Source organism: Raphanus sativus, chromosome 2 (assembly GCF_000801105.2).
Source record: "Raphanus sativus cultivar WK10039 chromosome 2, ASM80110v3, whole genome shotgun sequence".
Taxonomy (NCBI): domain Eukaryota; kingdom Viridiplantae; phylum Streptophyta; class Magnoliopsida; order Brassicales; family Brassicaceae; genus Raphanus; species Raphanus sativus.
The window spans coordinates 25,768,818-25,795,655 of NC_079512.1; the positions used below are offsets into that span (position 1 = coordinate 25,768,818).

General features: G+C 32.7%; 5 protein-coding genes across 5 annotated transcripts; 4 read left to right on the forward strand and 1 right to left on the reverse strand.

Annotated features, from left to right (window-relative positions):
- Nucleotides 1–8,056: 8,056 nt before the first annotated feature.
- On the forward strand, nucleotides 8,057–9,459 carry LOC108838850 (F-box protein DOR-like). The gene has a single exon (XM_018611719.2). It carries the CDS (start codon nucleotides 8,078–8,080, stop codon nucleotides 9,299–9,301), a length of 1,224 nt encoding a protein of 407 aa, XP_018467221.2. The 5' UTR covers nucleotides 8,057–8,077; the 3' UTR covers nucleotides 9,302–9,459.
- A 2,503-nt stretch (nucleotides 9,460–11,962) lies between these two features.
- Nucleotides 11,963–12,688, forward strand: LOC108838861 (chaperone protein dnaJ 49-like). Its single transcript, XM_018611729.1, has one exon. The coding sequence runs from the start codon at nucleotides 11,996–11,998 to the stop codon at nucleotides 12,686–12,688; it is 693 nt and encodes a 230-aa protein (XP_018467231.1). The 5' UTR covers nucleotides 11,963–11,995.
- Nucleotides 12,689–13,752: 1,064 nt separating this feature from the next.
- On the reverse strand, nucleotides 13,753–14,567 carry LOC108841429 (WUSCHEL-related homeobox 7-like). The gene is made up of 2 exons (XM_018614187.2): nucleotides 14,215–14,567; nucleotides 13,753–14,104 (listed from the first exon to the last, which is right to left on the reverse strand). Exons 1-2 carry the CDS (start codon nucleotides 14,525–14,527, stop codon nucleotides 13,890–13,892), a joined length of 528 nt encoding a protein of 175 aa, XP_018469689.1. The 5' UTR covers nucleotides 14,528–14,567; the 3' UTR covers nucleotides 13,753–13,889.
- A 3,721-nt stretch (nucleotides 14,568–18,288) lies between these two features.
- LOC108837146 (26S proteasome non-ATPase regulatory subunit 7 homolog A) lies at nucleotides 18,289–20,776 on the forward strand. The gene is made up of 10 exons (XM_018610215.2): nucleotides 18,289–18,594; nucleotides 18,895–18,987; nucleotides 19,069–19,150; nucleotides 19,299–19,395; nucleotides 19,485–19,560; nucleotides 19,654–19,712; nucleotides 19,865–19,987; nucleotides 20,110–20,167; nucleotides 20,255–20,340; nucleotides 20,456–20,776. Exons 1-10 carry the CDS (start codon nucleotides 18,408–18,410, stop codon nucleotides 20,519–20,521), a joined length of 927 nt encoding a protein of 308 aa, XP_018465717.1. The 5' UTR covers nucleotides 18,289–18,407; the 3' UTR covers nucleotides 20,522–20,776.
- Nucleotides 20,777–22,198: 1,422 nt separating this feature from the next.
- On the forward strand, nucleotides 22,199–23,472 carry LOC108840169 (uncharacterized). Its single transcript, XM_057002769.1, has 2 exons — nucleotides 22,199–22,752; nucleotides 22,908–23,472. The coding sequence occupies exons 1-2, from the start codon at nucleotides 22,349–22,351 to the stop codon at nucleotides 23,149–23,151; spliced, it is 648 nt and encodes a 215-aa protein (XP_056858749.1). The 5' UTR covers nucleotides 22,199–22,348; the 3' UTR covers nucleotides 23,152–23,472.
- The last annotated feature ends 3,366 nt before the right edge of the window (nucleotides 23,473–26,838 follow it).

Consider the following 26,838-nt stretch of genomic DNA (forward strand, 5'->3'; position numbering starts at 1 on the left):
ATGCCATAGATCTTATGGGATATTTGGAAAGCCCATAATCTCCTGATCTTTGAGAATAGATCCACACCGGCGTCTACTGTGATCTCTATCGCTTTGTCTAGATGAAGGGACTGGCAATTGGCGCATGTATCAGTACCGATCAAGGTGTATACCTCCATAGCAGCCGGAACCCAACAGATCTTCCCTCCTAATTTTACACTGGTTAATTATGATGCATTTTGGCTCCATGAGTCTTCTACTGCAGGTTTTGGCTGGATACTAGAGGATCCACAGTGAGGCTTACTCATCGAGGGCTCCTCCCGCCCCGACTTCGTCCCATCCCCCTGTAGGCTGAAGCTTTAGATATAAAGGTAGCCATGGTTGCAGCAAAACGTTCACACTCTCTTAACATTTGGATTCAATCTGACAATCTCGAGTTCATTAGAACTATCAACTCAAAAAATAATTATGTGGACCTTTGCGGGAGTTCTCAAGGATATCGAGTTTCTATTTTTATCTTTTGTTTTCATCTTTTTCTCTCATATCCGAGCAGACTCGTTGGCAAGAAATACTCTCCTATAAGCTACCTCCTCTCTGTATTAAACTTTTATCATTGTTTGTTGTCAAAAAACATCATAAAATTATTATTCTAATATCTATAAATTAATGATAAGATATATATACATATATACATTAGAAGTATGGAGAAAATAATATACCAGAGTGGGAAATTCGGTTCCATTTTTCAACTTATTATATTGTTGAATAGATTGATCTGGAACCCAACATAAAATAAAATGTACATAAAATCATAATACTGTATATCAAAACCTTACACGTGAAAAAAAAAAAAACCACTCCAATATACATTTATTCATACTAAAAGCAGTATGTAAATAAATGTATAATATACATGTCAAAAAATGTATAATATAATTAAATTTAAGAGAAACATTGATCGTTGACATTAAAAAAAGGAGAAACATTTATCAACTAGCCTACATACCGAAGAAACAACAGTTGAAAGTTGAAACCAATATCTCATGAGAGATTAAAAGACTTGAGGAAGACCAGTTTGTTAGTAGATAAGTTTTGGGTTTACCATCATGAGTTATTACTCCAAAAATCAAACATGGTTACAGAAAAAATAGATAATCGTCTTTTTTTAAAAAAAAAGAAGATAATCATAAAACATAATGATTCCACGAAACTAAGAAAGGTTCATTAAAGAAGAGCAGCTTGTGCCTTGTTGGTCCACAATTTGCCTATGAACACCTCACATGTTTCTCTCTTTATCTCACCCGAAGTTCCCATTTCATGAGTTTCCCATCATCTTCTTTTTAAGATATATTTAATTTGTCTAATAAAGTTAGGCCTCTTCATAATCTATTAGTGATAATACTAATTATGTTCAGAACTTCATGATGTTTTTTGATGTACGTACATGTGAATTTTAAGCGTTACACTTTTAGTGACATGATATAGAAATGTGGGTTGATGTATACATTTAAATTGAAAGATTAAAACCAAGTCTTCATCAATATGGTTGGATTTGGGGGTTTCTTTAATTACACCCCTTAATTTGCACAGTATCAAGTATTCCGTTCTAGCTTTCACTTTTCATTTTGTTTTTATCACTATCACATGTTAACCTTTCTCATCCACTAAGAAACTAATGTAGTTTATATATTCAAAACAAAAATGGTTGAATTAGTTTATACTTTATACACCCAAGGAGAAGAGGAAAATGGGTCAACGGAAAAAGAGCATAGAGAAGAGTAAAAGCAAAGTAGGAGCTACGGAAGTAGTGATTAGCAACACTTGCCTCTCTTAGTTCTAAGTCTAAATTGCAATTAATCTTCTCTTTGTTATAGGCTATAGAATCTCAGTGCGAGTCCCCACTTAAGATCACATCTTCAATCATTTACAACACATGCATTCCGTATAAAGTTATGAAGTGAACATAATAGTTAGCATTACAAAGACGACACTAAGACCTAAGTAAGACCTATTAACAAAAATTACATCAATGTCATATAAAAGGCGAATTGGTCTAAATTCTAATGATTCAATGTATATGTTTTTTCTGACCCTAAACCACATCCTCATTCCTTCCTCAACAAAGCAAACATTTAAAGGCGAATTGCTAAGTATTTGTTATAGAAACTTTAGGGAAAACAATATGTTTTGTAACCTCTCTGTTTTCAAGTAGCTCTGTCTGTAACAAATACTTTTTCTGAATAAATTTTACATATTATTCAAAAAAAAAAATTGAAATGGTATTGGCTTTTAAATTAGTGTTCTCTTTTCAGTTGCTCCTCGAGTATTTGCAGTATTTCCTTTTTGGCTAGCACACTCAAATTCCCAAACTTTTCCTCCACGTAGATAAGAGGTAAAGACCGTGAAGTCACCACTAGAATACATTAATACTCCTCCATGAGGCACCCTTTTAAGTATTCATGTTGGACACTAAAATTGATGATGTCATTTCTTGTAAGGACACATGAGTTACAAATATTGTTTCTAGTTATACTGCTTGACTAGGTAATGATCCGCGCCTTGCGCGGGATGAAAATGCTATATATATAAATATATATATGCATAATAATATTTATTACCCCTGCGAGTTCGGATACTTAGGTTTATTCGGATCAGATATTTTTGATTTTGGATAATTTGGTTCAGCCACATATCTACCGAAGTGAACCAAAAAAATTGGTTCGGTTTGGTTTGATTTTTGTTTGATTTTGGTTTTTAATTTATTTCTGAATTAACCGACTTTTTTTTTGTTTCGGTTAGATTTCAGTGTAGTTTTCCAAAAAATCGAATACTTTCAGTTATATTCGGTTATTTTTGGTTATTTTTGATTATTTCGGGTAATTCGGTTCGGGTTTTCGGTTATTTTCGGGTATTTTGAGATATTTTCGGATGTTTGTGGTTTTTTCTATTTTCAAAAAAAAATCAAAAACCGAACCAAACATAACCAATTCGATAAGTCGCTGCAATTAATACACATCTATACTTTAGCTTAAAAGTATACAGAAGAATATTTGGTATGTAGTTAACGCATATGTGTATTTTATTTGATCTTCTCAAAATATTGCCTATATATAATGTTTTTAAACCCGACCCGGATACTGGATCAGACGACTTCTCGGATCACCGAGTCATTGGGTCCACTGTGGATGAACCACTAGTTAATAAGTAAATAAAATTTATTTTATAATAATATATTGGCCATGAAAAAAAATAAGTTAAATATTTCTAATTTTTTTTAAAAAAACATAAAATAATAGTTTGGATATGAATATTTTATGACATCTAAAAAAATATCAGGACTTAAAATTCATAAATATTTAAATTTCTAATATGAATAATAAATTAAACTTCAAATATAAAATAAACAAAAAGTAAAATATCACTGTAATAAATTGTCAATAAAAAATAATCTAACATCAAATCACATCAACTAATTTTGGTAGAGATCGGCAGAGAAAGAAGATAATAAAACTGAAAAAGTAAAACCTAATTTTAAAATTGGAAATTTTGAATATAAAACAGAATGTAAAAACATAATTAAAATAAAAATGAAAGTAAAAGTTATCTATTGCTTTAACTAGTGGTTCAACTGGTATCAAGTTTCGGGTTTTCATGGGTTGTACGGGTTTTTGCAGATTTTAAAATATTGGGTTTTTTACAAAACACAAACCAGATTTTTGTTGGATCACCGTATTTACCGTATGCGGATCTGGGTCAGGTTTCAAAAGACTACCTTCGTAAGATATAAGCTACGTAATGTGTAGAGAAATACTTCGGTTCACTCCTAGAATGAACCTTTAGGTTCACCCAACCAATAGGATTTCATTATTTCATATTCATTATCTTTTAAAAAAGAAAACAAAATATTGTCAAGTTTTACTATGTTTTTAAAATAAAAAATAGAAAATAATAGACCGCAAAAAAGTTATATATTTAAAATACCGTCACCAAAGTACTAAACCCTGAATCACAAACCCTAAATCCTTGATAAACACTAAACCTTTGGATAAATCATAAATCTTTGGATTATTTTTTAAAAATATTTTTAACACAGTCAGCAAAATACTAAATCCTAAATACTAAACCCTAAACTCTAAATATTAAACTCTAAATCCTTGGGTAAACTCTAAACCCGTGAATAAATCCTAAACCCTAAGGATTTAGAATTTATCCAAGTGATTGGGATTTATCAAGGGTTTATGATTTATCCGAAAGTTTAGGGTTTAGGATTTAGAGTTTAGGGTTTAGTGTTTGTCTGACGGTATTAAAAGTAATTTTTTAAAATGTGTTTTTGTTTGCAATTAATATTATTTTTATTTATTTATAATTTTTAGTTTAAAAACATAATATAACTTGAAAATATTTTGTTTCCTTTTTTAAAAAGATAATGAATATGAAATAATGAAATCATATTGGTTGGGTGAACCTAAAAGTTCACTCTAGGGGTGAACCTAAGAATTTTTCTAATGTGTACATTCATAAAAGATTTATTCTTGGGTTCACCCCTAAAGTGAACCTTTAGGTTCATCAACCAAAAAGATTCAAATATTTCATATTTAAAATTATGATTCATCTAACGGTTTAGAGTTTACCCAAGGGTTCCAGATTTACCCAAAAATTTAGTGTTTAAGATTTAGGGTTTAGGTTTTTATTAAATTTTTTTTAAAAAAATTTAAAACTGTGATTCATCCAACGGTTTAGAGTTTACCCAAAAGCCCCGGATTTATCCAAAGATTTAGGGTTTTAGGGTTTAGGATTTAGGGTTTAGAGTTTTATTAATTTTGTTTTTTGCAACTACTAATGTTTTTATTTATTTTTAGCTATTTATTTGAAAACATAATATAATTTAACAATATTTTGTTTTCTAATCAGCTCTTACAAAGTAAATGGTTTGCCTTTACGTTCACGCACAATATAAACTAGATAATGATCCGCGCGGGTTTATCTTTTGATTCACATATTTTATATACATGTTGTATATTATTTAAGATTTTTAATATAAAAAGTTAGAATGATCCGGAACCAGAAAAAATCGACCCGGACAAAAAAAAACCAAATACCTACTTAGATCCAAATGTTGAGAACTCGAAAAACTCATACCTGAAATGAACATATTTATACCGATCCAGTAAGCTAAATTTCAAACATAATATCTTTTGTTATATTTTTAATTCATTTTTTGGGTTGGTGAGAGTTACTATTTATTCGGAAGATTTTTGGCTAATTTAATGGTATATATTCGTAGGTTTTTTTTTTTCTGAACAGGAAAAAAAAAGATTTGGGTCTTGATTAAATTTATCTTATATAACAAATTGCTGCTATAAATATTTTTTATAAAAACTAATTTATAACAGTAATATCATTTTTGTTATAAATCAGTATATCATGGTTTATAGGTTAAAAGTATAGAGTTAGTCGTCTTCATAGTATTGCTAATATTGATAGATGCAAGTTAATGAATACAAATAATATATTGTATTATTAGTAATCTGTCGTATAGTATTATATGTTAGTAGATGTATTATTAATAATCTATCTTATAGTATAATATGCTAGTGGATGTATCTAACTTATAGTAAAATATATGCAATATAAGGAAATAATGTTTGATATTAATTATTTATAAAAAGGCATGTTTAATAATAAGTAGATTAATATAGCATTAATTACATAAGGTCCAACTTTAAAATCAACCTAGAAGAAGTTGTAATGTTTCTGTTTTAATAAGATAGATGACATTAATGTTAACCAAATAGAGTCCAAGTTATCATATCACACCAACCATGAAGTTAACCAAACCGAAATCATAAACTTTATCCCTTATGTCGTATATTAACCAACCCATTTTTACATGACCACACCATGTTTTATCATGAGCTTATTTTGATCTTTATCAACTCTAGTGAGCTTTCATTTGGACTGAATTATGTATTATCTTACGTTTGAAGTCAAAAGATAGGAATATGAACCTGGTCACATATATTTTAGCGTAATTATATGGTTTATATAATCAACTTAGTCAAATAAGTGAACTACATCCAATTCTGATACTTCATACGTGTTGAGTTTATTCATGTATGGAATTGAATTCTATTGAATTAGTTGGTCTGAACAGATTATGTAACATGTTCTTGCCAAAAAGCTATTATATTGAGAACACATACTGAAACTTCAAACGTGTCATTTGTTATATATATTGTTGAGTTATGTTTAGTTAGTTTGTATTTCAGATTATGTAACATGTTATTAAGTTGATAAGACTTTCTCAATTAGAAGTGAAACTTTGTAATATTGAACAAACAATTATATAGTTATAGTGATGATAATGATTATGCTTATTTTATTTTAGCAAGTGTCAAACAAATATGTAATTGTTGGAAGAAATAATTTCTCATTCGTAATGGAGTTAGAAGAAGGAACTTTGCAATGAATTTTGCAATCATCAATGTGCCGTTTGGTTCAGCACAAATATTTAATGACCCGGTTATGATATCGTTACAAAACATAATAATATAAAGTTGGTTGATAGTGGCATTGAACGTAATATCTCTAGTACTTAAAGCCTTTTTAATTGAGCCTGTGAGAAGTTTTGTGAGAATGACACCTCAGCACTAATTATAATGTTATAACTTAAAAAATATTATTCTTTTAATATATAGGGGATTAGTGTACCATGATAATAAGAAATGAAATAATCACTGAAGTTTTATATCAAACGTAATGTTTACGATCTAATGACCCATAGTGCCATACAAAGTTGAAACATTACTTTCACAAAAATTATCAGTAACATGTGATGAAAGCAGATTCATCATAACCCAATGTGTGCCCCCTATTCTATTATTATTAGAATCACTATTTTAATCTTGAAGATTTGACACGTCTTCATTCCAATTAGTTGTTATGATTATAATGTGGATCAAATTAAACATAATATAAAATACTCCCTTGTTAGTGGGTAAAGAGTTATAAAATTATAACAATATAATGTTGTCGCATTAACCTGTGTCCTTGGATATACTGGTAATGACGCTTTACTATATTATTATACGCTTTCAATGCATGTTTGAGGCTTAGGCCAATGCATGCCTCATTTGAGAATTTATACTATATGATTCATTTTTTTAATTATTATTGGCTATGTAAGTAACTGAAATGGCAAGAATATTGGATTTTTTTTGTTTTTTTTTGACAACATATTTTGGAAAATAATGGATTTTTCAACATCTTAATTTTAGGAATTCGGTATGGAATATTCCAGTTGTATATTAAAAATTAAAGCTACCACAGCAGTATAGTAAGGAGATTAAGAGACACCAAACATTTAAACTGATCATAGATGAGTGGGATGAAGATTTGTCATTTGACAAATCACGAGACGCGACATACCATATCTTAATAATCCACGTGTGAAGTGAAAGTTTTCAGCTTCTGTCCAAAAAAAAATGCAGATGCTCTCTATTCCTATTCTTTGGCCTTATCTTTTTGATATTTTACTTATCATTCTCATTATTTGTACTTGCCTGTGATCCGTACGCATAATCCCATTATCACATCTCTTCCTGTTTTCGTAGTTAACGTTATAGCTTCTTACGTATCATCCTTTGTCATTTACCCTCCAAATATCGATACCTTAATGTACTATTCATAAAGCAAACTTGTCTCTCTTCTCCATCCATCCCTTACATTTTTTTTCTTAATACCAATGAGTGAAAAAAGTTTTAGAACACTTTTGCAAATATGAACAGTTATTAAATAGACTGGTAATAAGAATATATCTAAAATCCTGCCAAATCCATATATGCCACAGATGAATCAGCATAAGTTTTTTTTTCCAGAAAATTATAACTGGGAAATGTGAACATAGCAACACACAGCTATAAAACCGCAGATGACATCCATGGAAAAGAGTAATTGATTTTTTTTACTATATTTTAGAAGAACGATAATTTGATAATTTGCTTTTTTTTTGACTAAACGTTGTCGTTCTATGTATAAGCTGTGACACAAGTCTTATATACGTTCACTTCAAGATATCCGATCTTATTAGGGTTCCACCATGAAAACACGGCGGCGGAAGCTCTTGGAGGATCGTCAAACCATCGTTGGGCGATCCAATGCTGACGAGAACTCATCGCCGATGCCAAATGATCTCATGTACGAAATATTCTTGAGATTGTCGCCAAAATACATAGCGAGATGCCGTTGCGTCTCGAAGCTATGGTCTTCCATACTTGACCATCAAGATTTCACGGATCAGTTTCTGAAACAATCTTCTCTTCGTCCTCGACTCTTGTTCGTCTGCCTATATGGCAGCAAAGTATCCTTCTTCTCCTCGCCTCAGCCTCAAAACCCAGATGAGAACACGCCTCCTACAACCGCCAGCCATCATATGAGTTTACACTTAAATGATGTGTATCAGATACATAGTCCTATAAGTGGTTTGGTCGGTATAGGAGATTTCAGTATCTTAAACGGAAGGAAAAGACCAGCGACGACCTCTGTGATATGTAACCCTAGCACAGGACAATCCTGCACTTTACCGAGGATAAAGACAAGGAAGAAGCATGAGATGAGAAGCTTTTTTGGGTATGATCCAGTTGGGAAGCAATTCAAGGTCTTGTCAATGACATTGTCACATGGTAACGCCATCTCTGAGGAGCACCATGTCCTGACGCTAGAAACTGGGAAACTTTCATGGAGATTGATTGAATGTTGTGTACCTCATCATCCAGAACATGAATCTGTATGCATTGATGGTGTTTTGTATTACAGAGCTGCACCCAACATGTCTTCTTCCATGGATGAATTTATGATAGTTTGCTTTGATTTTAGGTCTGAGAAGTTCAGCTTTATTAAAGCTACTGAACCTGGAGAAGTGCATCGTGTACCAAGTCTGAATCTGATCAACTACAAGGGTAAATTGGCTTCACTAAAGCCGAATGGGTCTAATTATTTTTCTAGAGAAAATACAAGTTTTGAGATGTGGGTTTTGGATGACCTAGAAAAAAAGGAGTGGTCCAAGCATAGTTACCCACTTCCTCCTCAGTGGCAGAGTGTAGTTCCAAATTATATTTTAAAGTGTGTTGGAGTGACTGGTTCAAATGAAATTGTGTTCTCAGAGGACATTCCATCCAACCCTTTCTATGTTTTTTACTACAGTCTCGAGAAGGAAACTATCAGAAGAGTTGAAATCCAAGGAATGGGAGGGTATCTGAAACATAGACTTTACACATTTCTAAACCATGTAGAGAATGTGAAGGTTATGAAAGATGTTTTATGACTTTATAATGGAGCTAGTTCGGCTGGCTCTAAGTTCTCATCTTATGGATCACATGAATATCTTACTAGCGCCCTTTATCTTTCCGCTGGTTTTGTGTTGTTCTCTTGACTATTATATGTATGCATGTTTTCTAAATGCATACCATTTATCCTGTGTTATAGTGGTTCGTGAATGTTTGTTATAAGCTAAGCCAAGGGAATAAAATAAAGTGAGTAACACACAAGCAACACGTAACCAAGATCCCTAGATGCACATACTTACATCAGACATGTCGTTTTTCTTAACTTTAGCCAACAGAAATTGCCCTTCTTGATATAGAAAACGTCATGCGTGTTCTTTACCCTATGATAAATAAAAGCCTTGCGGTTTCACTAGTTTGATCGACTCAACGTTTTGTTGTTTATATAAGAAACGTGAAACAGTGTTTCGTGCCGTAAAGCTCTGTTGATGCAAAGACAGTATGTCAACTTCTTTTGTGGAGTTGTACAAACAGAATCACTTCTTTCTCTCTATCTCACTTTTTTATGAGAAATTCTCTAAGATATCCATTTTAGGCTTTAAAGTTAAGGACTAGGGTTTTGGAGAGGAAGAGGGAAAGGGCTGGGGTTTTTAAAAAATTAATATAAAAAAATAAATATACAAACTTAAAAATAACTTTTAAAAAAATAGTTTCTAATTTTTTTCGAATTTTAATAAGAAATTTGAAAAAATAATTTTTTTTCAAAAATAGAAAATATTCAAATTTGAAAAAATATAATTTGAAACTATAAAACATTATTTTTATTTTTATTTTTATTTTATTATTTATTTATATTTATGTCTATATAAAACAAATGACATAAGAATATTTTGTCTACTTAATGAAATTTCTTTTGATCATTTTTTATGTTGGAAACTTTTTTCGATAGAAAAATTAAGAAAACTACTTAGGAGAATTGCTCTTTTTATATCTAATACTTCATCCGTTTTTCAATAAGTGTCTACTAATAAATTCATATTTAATGGATGATTAATTAAATGAAATAATTTAAATAAAAATCTATTGGTTATTCAAAAGGATAAAAATGGATTTAATATACAAAATTGCATTGGAATTGCAAAATGATACTTATTTTGAAACAAAATAAAAAATATAAACTAATTTTTATTATGAAACAAAGGAATATTTTTAACATGTACGTGTTGCTCAAGAACTCCTCTAAGAATCTTTTTTTTTCCTCTAAGAATCTTTCATCAATTAATATTTTAAAAATAAGAAAAAAATAAGGGGATAATTTGAAAAATACTTTGTTTATAGTTTTTTAACGTCTGATTAATTATACATTGCATGCATCTATAAGAAATATTACATAGACGATTATACAATCGGCAATTCTATCATCATAACACGTCTGATTGCGACACTCTGAACCGTGCTATGAGATCTATATTCGATGATATGCAATGCTCCATACTGAAGATCTCTTATAACTATTTTTTCCATAAACTGCATAATTTGTATTTTCTAGGGTTTGAACTTTATACATTCTGTAGAATCATTAATAAGCCATTAGTCAAACCGCTGGACTAAGGAGATTTCCACAAACTGCATTTTTTTTTTAGAAATTGCCAAAAATATTACATTCATAATATCAGTTTTCATGTTTACCTGAACCACTTTTACCAAAATGATATTTAAAACTTAAGAGTTAACTAATAAATATAAAATTAATTACTCAAAAATATTATTTTATTTTTAAAATAGTTTTAAAAATAATTTTTCGAATTTCAAAAAGAAAACTAAAAAAATAAAAAATAAAAATTGAAAAGAAAATTCAAAAATAAAAATTTGTTAAAAAAATTTGAATTGTGTGGGAGAGAGGGCTCATAGTATTTTTATATTTATTTATTTAAATAATTATTTATTATATATAAAGAAAATAAGGATATAAGAGTTTTTTGACTCTTAATGAAAAAATATATTTTTTGAAATGTGAATGGAATTTTACAAACTTATTAGACTAAGTAAAAAAATTAATATAATATAATGTGAAGTAAATATTACACTTTATATGGAGAAAGTCCATAGACTAATTAAGTAAATGATGAAAGCTTTTTACTTGAGGATTAATCTAAATTTATTTAATGACATATGGCTTAATTTAAGTAAATTTGGTGACCAATTTAACTTAGTGATTAAATTATTTAATTTAGTGACAAATGGCTAATGATAAAACTCACTTGGGTGTCTAACCTTGGTGACTTAACAACAAATGTCAAAAACTTAAACAAACTCAATGATACATATGAAGTTGCTTTATGGCTAAATTTTGTGAATTTCTAATATAAATAAACATCTCATATCTCTATTAAAAACACACTGATATTCTTGAGACTCAAAATTCATACATAAACTTCGCATACAAAGTTCCAGCAATACCTCAAATCTTTCAAAATAAGTTTTGAGAGTAGAGTGTAATAGTTAATATCATGTTTTGGGTGATGTAAAACAGTCTCACTTAGTTTTATTTGAGACTCAAAATCGTATAGAAACCATTTCATCTACAAACGATTTATTGAGTTAAAAAAAGTGATCAAATCACGACTTTGTGTATTCGTCTTTTATATCGGTTTTCAAATGTTTTTTTACCGCTTTATATTATCGTTGTCATTATAAATTCTAGGAGTCCTAATAAATTCGTCACGAGCTGAAATATGCATTGTAACAAAGACGACGCGTTGAAATGCCTGAAGATCGGCAAGGACGCGATGGAGACAGGGCACCGATCTCGCGCTTTGAAGTTTCTGGAGAAACCTCGTCGTCTCGATCCGTCTCTCCCGATCGATGATCTCGTCTCAGATCTGAATAACCAGGCGGAGGAGGAGGAGGAGGATTCGTCTCGATCCGCCTCCGCTAACGTATCGCCTGATCCGTCAGATCAGCCTTCTCTTCGTCAACGTCCATCATCATCATCCACGACTGAAGAACAACGAGCGATCGTGAGGGAGATCAAATCGAAGGAGGCCTACTACGAGATTCTCGGATTGAGAAACACGTGTTCAGTCGAAGATGTGAGGAAGGCGTATCGGAAACTCTCATTGAAGATTCATCCCGACAGGAACAAGGCGCATGGTTCAGAAGAAGCGTTCAAATCCATCTCCAAGGCGTTCCAGTGCCTAAGCAACGAAGACGCTAGGCGGATGTACGACGTCGTTGGCTGCTCCTATGATGAGCCGGCTTATCTACCAAGGAGACAACAACACGACGACGAATTCTCCGGAATGGCTAATCAAGGCTCTGATGATATACCTCGTGTGGTGGTGATCCTCCTCCTGATGCTTCCGGTCGTGTTGTTCTTACTCGCTATCTGCAACGCAGCAGTACGAGCACAAGTTCACCATGCATAGAGGGGTTAATTACTTTGTGAGATCGGACAAGTTCGAGGAGGAATACCCGATGAATAGCCGCGGGAGACAGAGGGTTGAAGGAGATAAGAGATTACTTGTCTGCATTGGGATATCATTGTCGGGATGAGCTTAAGAGACAACGCTGGGGTTATGTCCCCGAGAATTACACATGATGCGGAGGTTTGATTCAGCTGGCGTTGCTTAAACCCATCCAAGTGAGAGAGTAGAGACTTGAGCACCAAGTTATGTGTGAATGTGATTATTTATATATTTGACATGTGTAATTATTTATATTCGTAGCAAGACTGCTTGTACTGGTAGAAAAAATTTGTAACTTTTTGAACTCCAGTTTATCCACACACATACTCCGATCATCTTCAACGTTTGAGAGAGTGAATGAAACCCCTTCGATCCCTGAACATTGATCCTGTGTAATGGTCAGAATTGGATAAGGATCACTGGGCAAAGCTTGATCAATTTTCCTCGGATGGTAAGCTCCATTCTAGAGTAGCGATAGATGGTAGGAGACAGAGACAGTTTAAACATAAAACATTGTATGTTGTTTTTACTGTTGTTGAACCGTGTCCCGTTTTATTATATGGCAGTCGTAAGGTGTGGTGTTTAATAAAAAGATACGATTACTCGATGAGAGGTAACCGAACCGGACCGAATGGAAGTAACCGAAGCAATGCCTGTGTTTAAAAACCAATTCCTTAATTGAGGCAACAATGATCCTTTTTTTCTTTTTCTTTTTTTTGTGCACAAAGGCAACAAAGATTCTTCATATCTATATGTAACAAATAATTTAATTAACTAGAGTATTTCCAACCTATTGTAATCTGTTTGTTTTATAATATTCTCTTGTTATCCTTAATTGTATGCGATTTTTTAATAATTGGTGTAACAAGGTTAATTAACGGTTTAGCCGAAAAAAAGACACGATATAACCAGGGTTAATGTTGTTACGAGTTTCCTCATCCCAGTCACATGATAGTTAGGGATCATAATGTCAGTCACTGCAACTGCTTAAGTCCTACACCAACCTAGTCCATTACTTCTCTGATAATTTTTGATGTTTTATTTCATTAATATTCTTATGACATCAATACCAATACCGAGCTCTTAACATATAACTCCGCATATTGGATCTCATGTCTTCATTTTTTTCGCATCCACTAGAGTTGTTAATATGAAAACCCATTCATAAAAAGCTTAGTCGAAGATCCAAGGGCGGATGTTCCGTCTCAGCTCCACACGATGAGTATGTGGAAAACACCGTCGTATTGACTTGCTCTCGTATGTATTCGTTGTGGCTCGCAGTAGTAATACTTGCTCTCGTTCTTTCAACCTTTGATAACGGGAAGAGTTGCAATGTCTCTATCACCTTATCATCTACCTCACAGGTTTCAAAAGTATCTAAAACAAAAACAGACACACATTTTAGTACACGTACATTATGTATAACTAGTGTAACATGTTTCTAGTGTAACATGTTTTATAAAAATGGTAGAGAGATCTTTATTAACCTTTAGGTGGTGGTCGATAGTGACATGGTTTGTCTCGATGAGGAAGAGAAAGATTTGTTTCTTGACAATGATCAAAATCGACGGTGGAGATTTTACGGCGCTTTTGTCTTTCCCTAGCTTTATGATTTTGGAACCAATAGAACACGTTCTTGCTCTCGATCTTACCGTAGACACTCAGCTCCGTAGAGATCTTCTGAATCTGATCGGTGCTCGGTGTTCGTAGCCCCGCATTGAACAGATCCGTCAGAAGCTTCACTTGCTCCCCCGTTGGATTCCAGCGTCCACACTTTGTCCCCGTTCCTCCACCTCCCATGTTATTGTTGTTGTCGTTACCTAAGCCTCTAGTTTTAATGGAGAATCCTTCCAATATATATATTAGTGTTTGGTTTCAATACGTTTTTGTATATGAGATTAGGTGTGTTAATTAAGATGGACTTAGTGATGTGAATGGATGAGGGTTTGGATATATACACATGATTTGATGGTGTTCTTTTAAATTTTTTGTATATAATGTGTTATCTTTTGCTATAATAATAATTTAAAGGATACAGTAACGATAATAATTAAATAATGTGTCTAAGTTCTGTGTCGTTTACTTAGTGTTATGTATGATAGATGTAGAAGAAATAAAACAGAATCAGTGTGTTGTTTATTACGAAATGCATGCTTTTGTTCTTGGGATTTGAAAGAGTGTTTTTCTTTTTAAATAAGATTTGGTCGTTTCTTTATCCTATAATATTAGATAGGGGTCTGTGCTACATATGCATTTACATATACGTAATTTTATCAGTATTATACACTGATTTGGTTGTAAATTAAATGTGGTATTATTATGTTGCCTATATAGCCTGTGGGGTTGAGTGAATTATTTGTTTTGATGTGAGTACATGTTACTGTTAGCGTGTGATCAGTTCTCGAACTATTATCTAAACTTAGCCGCAGAAGTTCACCTACTAATTCTTATACTTATTGTGTGAACATCTTGAAAAGCTTAATGAATTAACGGATTTTTTCCATAAAAGCTGTGACACTTGGTAAAGTAGGCTGGTCGGCAGTGGTTATTATAAAACCGAGTGGAACCCTTTTTAAGTATTTATTAATTGAAATTAATAGCTCAACCTGTCTATGAAACTATATGCTTAATTTCCCATGTATTTGTCAGGTGTCTGCATTATAGAATTCTAAAGAATCTATATTGCTAGAATTTTATATATGTTTATTGGTCTATTAATATATTTAACGCGTTTTCATATTTTACATTTGAATAATTTGATGTACTTAATAGTAGTATTCTATATATATATATATGTGGGGTAACTTGAAAAATTTGAGTTAAAATGTGTTTGGGCCCTTGGCATAGAGAAGTATATGTATATCGTTGTGAGTTTTGTGTTCAAGTATTGTATTAGTGGTGATGATTTTGAGGAAGACATGCACGAAACGCTAAGCGAAGACTAAAGATCCAAAGAATAAAATGACAATTCAAATAAACCAAACATTGTTTTTATAAACAAGAGTCTCTCTGCTACACAACATACAAATACGTACAACATTAATTATATCACGGTTTTCAAATTCAATTGTAAACTCTAAAGAAGCAAAAATGAATGAGGATCGAGTTGGCCTCAAAGTCAAAGTATACTTTGGCGTTTGTTACTTGGATTCATCCAAAACTATTCGATAACAATTTCATTATTATCAATTCTCAAAAAAAAAAAAAAATTTCATTATAGTATTTAATTCGTTGGAATAATTTTCAAATCTAACTTACATGGTATTTTACTATTTCTAAAATATATATGAGTGATATGTTATATTTCATAGTTATTCAGTTTTGAGATACGTAAGTATATATTGTTTGTTTCTATGTATCTATAGCAGTATATTTACATACATATGATATGGGATGTGTACTAGTCCAAGAGGAGTGTGTTCTCATCCAAGTCAAAAAAGTTGAAGGTGGTCTCACATTGTAATGCCCACTACATGCAATTCCCAATGATGTTCCATGCACCATATACTTTAATATACATATTAATCACCTAGTAGAGTAAACAAATACTCCCTCATTTCAATATAAATGATGTTTTAGATTGTTATTGTTTTAAATAGATGATGTTTTTACATCTTTAGATAATTTTATCAAAAATTGTGTAACGAATTATATCTTTAATATTTTGGTTTTTAATTAAATAAATTAATTTTAAATTATATTTTAATAATTTTTTTTAGAAAAAAATTAATATGCGTGTAAAAAACTAAAATTTCATCTATTATGAAAAGGTGGGAGTATATGCATTAGTTTCTATCAAGATTATATAATGTTTTTGAGAAATTAAGCTTCATGCGACATAACTTGGCTACTAGAGTCTAGAGTACTAGTTCGTGGCAATGGGTTTTCAGCTCTAACTCCTAGGTCAATGTCGTTTATCTTATTTCTTTGATCATCAAAAGTTTCAAACCACGAAATCTGATAAGAAAATAAATACTACATGTCAAGCAAGTGGTCTAAGTTATTTTGATTTCATATTGGCAAGCAAGAAAAAGAAGATATATACGAACATGTGAACTGGCGTCCTTTACTTTATCCTTTAATGTCTTTTTTTTTGAAACACACTCTTATATTAAATCTTTAGAAAAAGGTTAGGTGCCTGCCATAAAGGCTTCTTCCACAACCAAACATTGTTTTGCTAGCTTATCAGCAACTTTGTTTTTTGCTTTTGGTATCTAAGAGAAGGAGATTTCCTCAAAATACAAACAAAGATTGAAAACATCAGATAGGATTCCATAGAGTTCAGGTTGAAAAACACCAGACTTGGCAGCTTTGACTAGTTGATCTGAGTCAGATTCACATTGCACCTTTTTGATACCCATATCCCTGCATTTCATCAAAGTCTCTCTAAGGGCCAATCCTTCCGCAGCTAAGGCCGATCCCACACACTGCATCATCTTGGCGCCTTCGATAGTTCCTTCCTCTATTCTCAGCGTCCAGCCCAGTCCTGCCATAAGGTCTGCAGCTCGCCATGCCGCATCTGTATTAAGTACAGGGCAGTTCGTTATCGATCTTGGGAGTAGGAGGCTCCTTTTTGGTGCTAGAGGTTTCTTCTCCTGAGCACTCGTCCATTCTTTGGCTGAGATGATAGCTTTTGAAACAACATCTTCCTCTGACACAACCTTCCCTTCGAAGACTAGTTGGTTTCGGGCTAACCATACTTGCCATAATATCGAGGGGGCCAACTGTCCAGAGGTGAGTCCGCTAGGTGGTAGGACCAAACGTTCGCAAAGATTCAGCCAGACACTCTTTAAATCTATCAATCCTTTAATGTCTATTAGCTAGATTTTATCCTCTTTTCCATGCAAATTGTGAGTCTATATGACGAATCCGGTGGATCTAATAAAATCAGCATAAAATCAGCATGAAGTTACTATTTATGCGTTAGCAATTTTAATATAAAAGTCTTTTTGCTAACTTCTGGGACTCTTTTTTTAAACTAGAGATATCCGGCAATCCGTAATCCGACATGTGGTTTTCGTTTGTCTGAGGGTCCGTAATCCGCACATGCTTTTTCTGATTGTCAACTGATTAATCCTCTGAAGGCCTGCAATCCGGATACTTGCGGACGGTAACTCCACAAAACAGGTGATCAACACGAATCAAACTCATATGGCTTTCTGTATTAGAGCTAAAGGTTCCTTATGTAATCACCACTGGACCAACTTTTGGTGATTAACTTTTGGGACTTTAATATAAAGTTTTTATTATAACATTGTATAATCTCTTTTATTAAAAAAAATTGTATTATTTTGACCCTAACACACTCATAAATGTCTATTTCAAGTTTATATCATTACTTCCGGAATAATTCATTGATTAAATCTTAATTAGAGATTAATTATCAAAGTAAATAATAAGAAAATGAAAACTCAGGAAACAAGGGCATGAAATTATGGCACGCTTGAAAACGTAGGCCTTGTAGTAGATACCGAAAACTCACATATTGGGTCTAACAAAATATAAGCCCATTAACGTTTTACAAGCCCAAGCCAGTAAAGAGAAATAAAAAAAAGACTAGAGAGTAGAAGCAATAAGCTCAGAGGAGTTTTCCTGGAGAAGAAGCTAAACTCGAAGCTCCGTCGCGAACAGATCGGAACTCCACAATTGATCGGAATTACTACTAGTAGCAAAGTCGAAGATGGATGTGATAAAGACGCAGCAGATATCAGCAAGGACGATCGAGAAAGTGGTCGTTCACCCACTCGTCTTGCTCAGTATCGTCGACCACTACAACCGCGTCGCTAAAGACTCGCGCAAGCGCGTCGTCGGCGTTCTTCTCGGTAGCAGCTCCCGTGGCATCGTTGACGTCACCAACAGCTACGCAGGTATCGCCTCCTTTAACTTCTCAGATCTCAGATTCTGTCGAGTCGAGGCCTTTTAATTCTTAGTTAGGGTTCTAGCGAGATGCACGTATTTGCAGCAGCTTAGAGCTTTACGCACAGTCTCCTTACGGTTTTGGATCTAATCGAGCTCGATTCTACTCGATTTAGTTGTAATTTTTAGTTTTCATAGATGCTTGCTTATCTTCTGGATACTGTTCACTATGATCTTCTTTAAATTAAAAATAGATGCTGCTTTGATATGGATGGCTTGTATAACGTTTTGGTGTGTATATTTATTTGTAGTGCCATTCGAGGAGGATGACAAGGATCCAAGTATCTGGTTTCTTGATCATAACTACCATGAGTCAATGTTCCACATGTTCAAGAGAATTAATGGTAACTTCTTCTCTGAGAGCTGAAGTTTAGACTGTATTTAACGTTGTAGAATTCATGACAAAAAGTTAATTTGCTTTGCAGCCAAGGAGCATGTTGTAGGTTGGTATAGCACAGGTCCCAAACTTCGGGAGAATGATTTGGACGTTCACGCGTTGTTCAGTGGGTGAGTTTCCAGCTTAATCATTCAAATTTTGTTGATCATATTCTTATGGATTGGTTTTAAGTTATGGTAGTGCATTTTTTAGGACATCTTCTTGTAGCTTATGTATAATTTCTAATTAAGAAGCTTTGGTTTGTTGTTGGTGCTGTAGCTATGTTCCAAATCCGGTGTTGGTCATTATCGATGTCCAGCCTAAAGAACTTGGAATCCCCACTAAAGCTTACTATGCAGTTGAGGAGGTCAAGGAGGTAACAAAGATACGCTTCCTAAGTTTTTTTTTTCACAGTTGTGTCCTTATATTTACCCAGATTGATTAAATGCTTCGTTATCTCTTCAGAATGCTACTCAGAAAAGCCAGAAAGTCTTTGTTCATGTTTCTACAGAAATTGCCGCTCACGAAGTCGAGGAAATCGGTATGTCTACAAGGTTTAAACAATCGTCTTTTATGATTAGGATGTGAGGAAGGTCATCTGACGTGTACCTGGTTTATTCTGGTTCTCTAATAGGCGTGGAACATTTGCTCAGGGATGTGAAAGACACAACTATCAGTACCCTTGCGACTGAGGTATCTGTCTTTGCAGTATTTCGACGTCTCATTATCATCCCTTTAGTGCTGAAATCATGGAGGATTCGTATCGATGTTCCTGCAGAGTTTTTATATGAACAAAATGGTTACGGTTTGAGGACTGAAATAATGTGTATTGTATTTTGCACCAGGTCACTGCCAAACTTACTGCTTTGAAGGGGCTAGATGCACGTCTCCGGGAGATCCGGAGTTACCTTGACCTTGTAATTGATGGGAAACTCCCTCTTAATCATGAGATTTTATACCATCTGCAGGTTAGAACTTGCATGTTTTCATTTAGTGTTCTGGTTCTCCAGACCTTTGTGATCTTTGCTCTTTGAAATTTTATAATCACTGTGGATTTTTGGCTAAGAAACATTGCTCTTAAAATCCGCAGGACGTTTTCAACTTGCTTCCGAATCTGAATGTGAACGAGCTGGTCAAAGCCTTCTCAGGTGAGTTTCTTCCGCCAGTATTATTATCGTTGTACTTCTTTCTTGAAGCATTGGATGCATTAGTCTTACTGAGTTTATTACGTGCAGTGAAAACAAATGACATGATGCTCGTTATCTATTTATCGTCCCTCATCAGAAGCGTAATTGCGCTCCACAACTTGATCAACAACAAGGTTAGATCATAACTCTTTCACTCTCTTTATGTTCTTAGCACAGCACACAACAATATGTACTTCCTGTTGAAACATTTTCTGTTTGTGAACTTATTCTTGGGATGCAATGTTTCAGTTACTGAACAAGGAACATGAAAAAGCAGAGGACTCAAAGCCCGTGGCCATACCTGCCACAAGCTAAATCGTACTGATGAGATGTGATTTAGCTAGTCATCATTGTCTCTTGCGATGATGATATCAGGTTTCTTTCCAGAATGTTGACTTTCATCTGTTGTTCTGCTTCTGAATGTGTCAAAGAGGCTTTTTCATTTTTATCTTTCAAGTTGGTTAGGGCTTAGAGTCCTTTTTTTTAGTGGGGTTCAAGATGATACAAAGTTTCACCATCAATGTGTCGAAATCTCCACAAACATACTTGCAATTCAAGCTGGTTTTGTTATTCAAATTGGCCTCTAGATCGAGATCTTAGTTCATCAACATAATACTCCGAGTCCCTCGCAGCTGTGTATTTTCTTCATTCAAGCTAACAAACAAATATTCTTTTGGGAGGTTAAGATAACATATCACTGAAAAATTTAAACAATTACAAAAATACAATCTTAATTTATAAATGAATAAATTAAATAAAACTTATTAGTTAAAAGGCAAGCCTTTTTTTTTTTTGTAACACTGCCCTATTTTATTTATATTTTAATAAATTGCATACATAATTTTATTAACTTATTTTTTTACTACTTTAACCATTTATAAAACACTACGGCTGGTGGTGGTTTCTTCTTCTCACTAGATCCGTAAAGACCATCAATCTCTGCCATCCATGAACATTTAGTGCATCTTTTAAAATCTCTAAGCGCATCGTAAATGTCGAACACACCTTTCTCTACATTTCCTTGATGAAAATCACAATAGTATAGTGTAGAATTTAAAAAATTAACATAAAACTGCCAACGATATGATTCACCTTTCTTAAGAGCACGCGACCCTATATCATCATCTGCTGATTTACAATGCACATCAAGAGTATATGTATTATTATTCTTAATTTCAACTTTCATTAGCGGTCCTGTAATGGGAATTTTAAAACATTCTGAACATATCAATGATGATATCACCATTATGGTTATAGTAAACCAAAATATAGATGTGAACTTTTTCTTCGATGAGTTTTTCATGATGATCGGCTTGTAGTGAAAGTATTAGTGTTATCAGGATTTCATAATTTATATAGAGCAAAATAACTTATATTAATTTAATTTAAATACCTAAATTAGTTTTAAAAAAGTCCCTAGAGCTCTTGAGTATTAGAACGCAAAGTTGCTCAAACAATTCCAAAGGTTATAGATTTAGACAAATTAATTGTCTAGGATACATTTTCCCATTGAAAATAACTTTCTCAAAAATAATTATGAATCTCAAATATGCCCTTTAAATAAAGTTTATACTCACTTTTTGACTATATTATATAATATATAATTGAAATAACCATTACAAAATACCATTAAAAGAGTATTACAATAAAAAGACATGACAGATGCTAAATTTATTTTGAATAGCTAGATTAGTTAAAAGTCACAAAATATACTGTAATTTGAGGAATTATTGGTGATTTCGGTAATATTATCTTTTTTAATTAATTCATAATCTATATGTAATAAGATTTAGTAGGTGAACTAAAAAAATATGAATTACTATAAATTAATATATAATTAGTTTGTGTTGAAATAATAAATTAATATAAATATGATTCTCTTCTGTGTTTTTTTGGAGAATACAGAATCATTAAACGACTCTGAACAGAAGAAACAGAGTACCACGAGGAGTCACTGTTTGTCTCGTGTCCCGATTTGGTTTGTTTATATTAGTATATACGTCCCACCAGGTGAAGTAGAGCGAGAGAGAGAGAGAGAGAGAGAGAGAAGGAGGGGAAAAATATCTGCCTTGAGATTCTAACAAGATTCAAAGATCACTTGCAACTTGCGAGGAGGATTTCATTTCATCATCTTGGCGGGTGATGGAACCCGTAGTACAGCCACATCTCGATACTATTGTCTGTCCCAAAGCAATCCATGGCTCAAGTTGCTGTGGTGACGACAGAGAAGAGCTCATCACCAACAACAAGGTAGAGTCTCATCAGAGCTGCTCCAGCGGAGAGGATGAAGATGAGATAGTGAAGGATGAAAAGAGGAGATCTAATGTGTCAGTGTGCTCAGTGGAAGTAGATCTGGAGCTTGGTCTGCCTGAGAAACCGGTTCATTTGTGGCAAGATGAGAAAGATTGCAGAATTTGTCACATGAGCTTGGATTCAGTGAACCTTGAATCTGGTGTTCCTATTGAGCTTGGTTGTTCTTGCAAAGATGATCTCGCTGCTGCTCATAAGCATTGTGCTGAGACTTGGTTCAAGATCAAAGGAAACACGTAATAAAAAAATATTGTTGTCTTTATCTAGAGAGAATGATGCTTTGTGTTTTTTCACTAGATAGTAAAAAATATAAACCTTAAGATAGTGCGACTATATCTACTGTTTTTTTTTTTTGTAATTGTGAAGTGATTTCATGGTTTGGTTGCTGTAGAATATGTGAAGTATGCGGGTCCATTGCTGGTAATGTTGTTGGAACTGTTGAGCCGGAGACTGAGAATAGTCGGAGTGAAGTAAATGGTACAATGGTTCAAGCTCTGAGAACATCTGGTCCAAGATTGGCAGAAGCTAGAACAAGCTTCTGGCAAGGTCATCGGTTCTTGAATTTCCTTTTAGCTTGTATGGTCTTTGCCTTTGTGATCTCATGGCTCTTCCACTTCAACGTTCCCTCCACATAGCAAAAACAGAGTTCATCATCATAAAAAAGGTAAGAGAAGTAAAAGGGTTAAAAGCCGTTAGTCAGATCTCGCAAAAGTACATCCCTCTTGTGCCTTGTTACACTTTTAAGTTCAATGAAGTTTAGAGAGGAGGAAGAGCAAGTCTAGGAGAGCAAGTGATGTCGATTTTGCGGTTACTATTTTCCATCTAAAACTGTTTTGTGGTTGACGATAATGTATATAGAGCTCTAGTCACTCTAAAACTTAATGCAAGTGCAGTGTTGCGAAGTCTCTTTTCTCATTTCATTGCATTAATGAGAAATCTGATCAGTTTACATTGCATTTGTATCCCACGAGTGGGTGTCTTCGAATTGGATTAAAAGGGCTTGTTCTTTGGCTGAAACATCCCCACACAGTGTGCCATATGATCTTTACATTGCTGCTGCTCCTCGCAACAGTCTTCCTCGTTTATCTTTCTTTATTTCCATGCATGAAATCTCTCAAACAGATTTGCCGTTGGTTAAGACCCTGTTATTTATTGTTTCAAAGGTTTATGTCGGAAACTTTTGTTACGATTCCATAACTTTTCAAATACGCAAAATCAAGAAGATATGAAACAGAAGTTACTGATAAGTAATTGAGTTCACCATTATATCAAAATATTACCATGTCCACAAAAACATATGATATATTTTATTATTTGACCGAGAGGACTATTAATGATTGAAACATCTTTTTGCCGACAATCAAGGAAATGAAAACTTTAACAACTAGGTATCATGAAAAATCAGAGATTGAATAGAAGATTAATCAAGAATGTATCATTGAACTCCAAGTGGAAAAACTCAACTCATTGAATGTCATAGTGATCGATGGATGCATATTCTTTATGAGACATAAAAATACTTTTTTGTCTTTTCATGAATCAAGTACAGTTTAGAATTGATGACTGTTTATGGAGCTTCACGCATATGTATATTGCCAGCAATGAAGAACTTCTAAAACACTAGCTTGCAGTTCTTACAGATCCTAGACGGCTTGTCTGAAACAGAGCAAGAACTCGCGATGATGTCACACTATTCATAATGTTTCTCAACCAAAGATGTGGGTATCCGTCTCGTGACAGTTTGACTAAGCTGTCGCAATATGTAGTATCTGAAACAAAGGAAGAGTTAGTTTAGTGGCCAAAACTTTTGGGTCACCTAGTATTAGATTTAAAGGGTCATGTGTACGACTTACGTTAGAAGTCATATATTAGCTTAAGGATAGTTAATTTAGAATAGTTCATCATTTCAAAAGACAGATGTCGGCCAGCTTCTTGATGAAGAATCTGAGGTACGAGATGTGTACTTTAATCGGATTTACGAAACAACAAAGTAAGTATCTCAGGTCTCATATTCATGGCCAGTAAAGAGTTGGACTAATAGTGAGAAGGAAAAGATTGTGAAATGTGACCCGCAAAAAGACGTCCTAAAACCATTATGATCGTGCAAGTATTGGTTCTTTTCTTTTCACCCCATATGTTTATAGCTCAATTTATTAGTCTTACGTTTTTTCGCTTGCAACGCAATGGTTGGTAGCTTGCATTATTTGGAGCAGGTAGAAACTAGAAACCTTAAGAAACATGACCTTTAAAGTGAATTTTCCATTAATCCACTTTATTTAATTTGAAAATATTCACCATCTTATCATTTTAATAAATACTACAACCATGTTCAGTGTCATCTACTGCTGGGACGGATCCGGATATCTAGGTCCAGATTTAGATTCATCGGATCCGTAGATCTAGTATTTGGATCCGGATTTGGAGTTTCCAAATATCCGTCTATATATTATACTATTTGTGGAAATCTGAATTCGTAAAATAAATAATAAAATAAAAATAATATTTTAAAAATATAAAATTCTAAAATAATACATAAATTAAAAATTTATACAAGATTTATAAATATAAACATGAATATACTATTTAAAAATTAAAATATAGTATTATAAAACTAGTTCTATGAATAAATATTAATATATCAAATATAGTTATTAATAAAACTAAAAAAAAATATATATATTTTATAAATATGAATCCGAATATCCAAATTTAAAAATTAAAATATTTGGATCTTGATTTTACTATTCGAATTCGGATCTGAAGACTCCAAATATTCTATTTTTGAAACGGATATGGAACGGATTTCGGATCAAATCTAAATCCGGATGATAGTTCAGACCTAGTGTCATCTATCAATTTCTCTAATAATAATAGGGGCCCATGATAATATTGGTGCGTAGTGATTGTAGCGAGTCAATATCTTTTATCCGACACGTGTTCATTAGTTAACTACATAGAGTCCTTGTCATAGTTTAAATTTGATTGTAGTCACATGAGTGAAAATATCTTAAGGGAAGGGAAGACAAATTACTTTCTTTTATAGAAGTCATTTGAAGCTCAAATTGTCTCAACCGGAAAGATCAACAGAAAAGTCATTGTTTTAGCGGAAACTTTAACCAATTAAGTCGACTTTGACCACATTTAACATGACACTAAGTAGTCACTGACTCTATCAGTTTTCCATTTATAAGTTGAAACAATGGATTATTTAGAGTATTTTTAAACACCAAGTAGTCACGAGAATTTTCACCGCCAAGTGCACTCCTTCCTCTTCCATTATAGCTGCTGTGGACAGACAGATACGGGACCGGCTTCTCTCCATTCCGCCATCTCCTCGGAGCCAACCATCGTTTCTGCAATTCTTCTTCGCCTGTACAAGGTCCCCTTGATTGATCCTCTTTTGTAAGTTCTTGTTGTATCTTTTCTTTTGTTCTTGTATTGGGTTGTTCTCCGTTTGTATTCGCTGATAAGTTGCTAAGCAACATGTAAACTCTTAAAAAGGTATGAAGTTAACATGATTACCAAAAAAAGCCTATTTTAACACCAAAATATTATATGGTTTTATTTTAATATTAATTTTAAATAAATAAATAAATAGTGAGAAATGTATGTAACTTTATACTAGATAAATAATAAAATTTTATTTTTATTTTAATAAAAAAAATATTTTATTTTAATAAAATTTAATTTAATTTGTAATTTTCATTAGAAAATAAATAATTTTAAAGTTTTCTAATTGTGTTTAAAAAAATTGTTTTATTATAATAATTTATTTTCAAGAGGTGTTTTCATATCCAACTCAGACTAGGATTGAACCGATAAATCCAGTGGTATGTGTATAATTCAGTTCAATTTAATAAAAAGAATTGTAATTATAATCTTAGAAAATTTGGTAAAAATCTAAAAATTCGCTATTAACCTAAGATCCGATATGAGATGATCCGCTGAAAACAATTTTTTTAAAAAAATATTTATTAAATAATTTATACTTTTTAATATTATATAAAATTGAAAATGTAATTATTTAGATTTTAATGAGATTTGTATAATGTCATTTGAAGAAAATGAAACAATGGTAATAAGAAATTTTACTATTGATATGAAAATATTATTTTATTTTTTTGGTTATTATGATAAGTTGTATTTTTATTTATGTTTAGATATAAAACTTAATTTTAAGATAAGTTTAAAAAAAAATTGAACACTCAAAATCGGCATATCATTATTATATAAAAAATATAATAATATTTTTTTAATTTGCATGTATATATTCATATCCGATCTTTAAATAATATTATAGATGAAAAAATAATATTCAAATT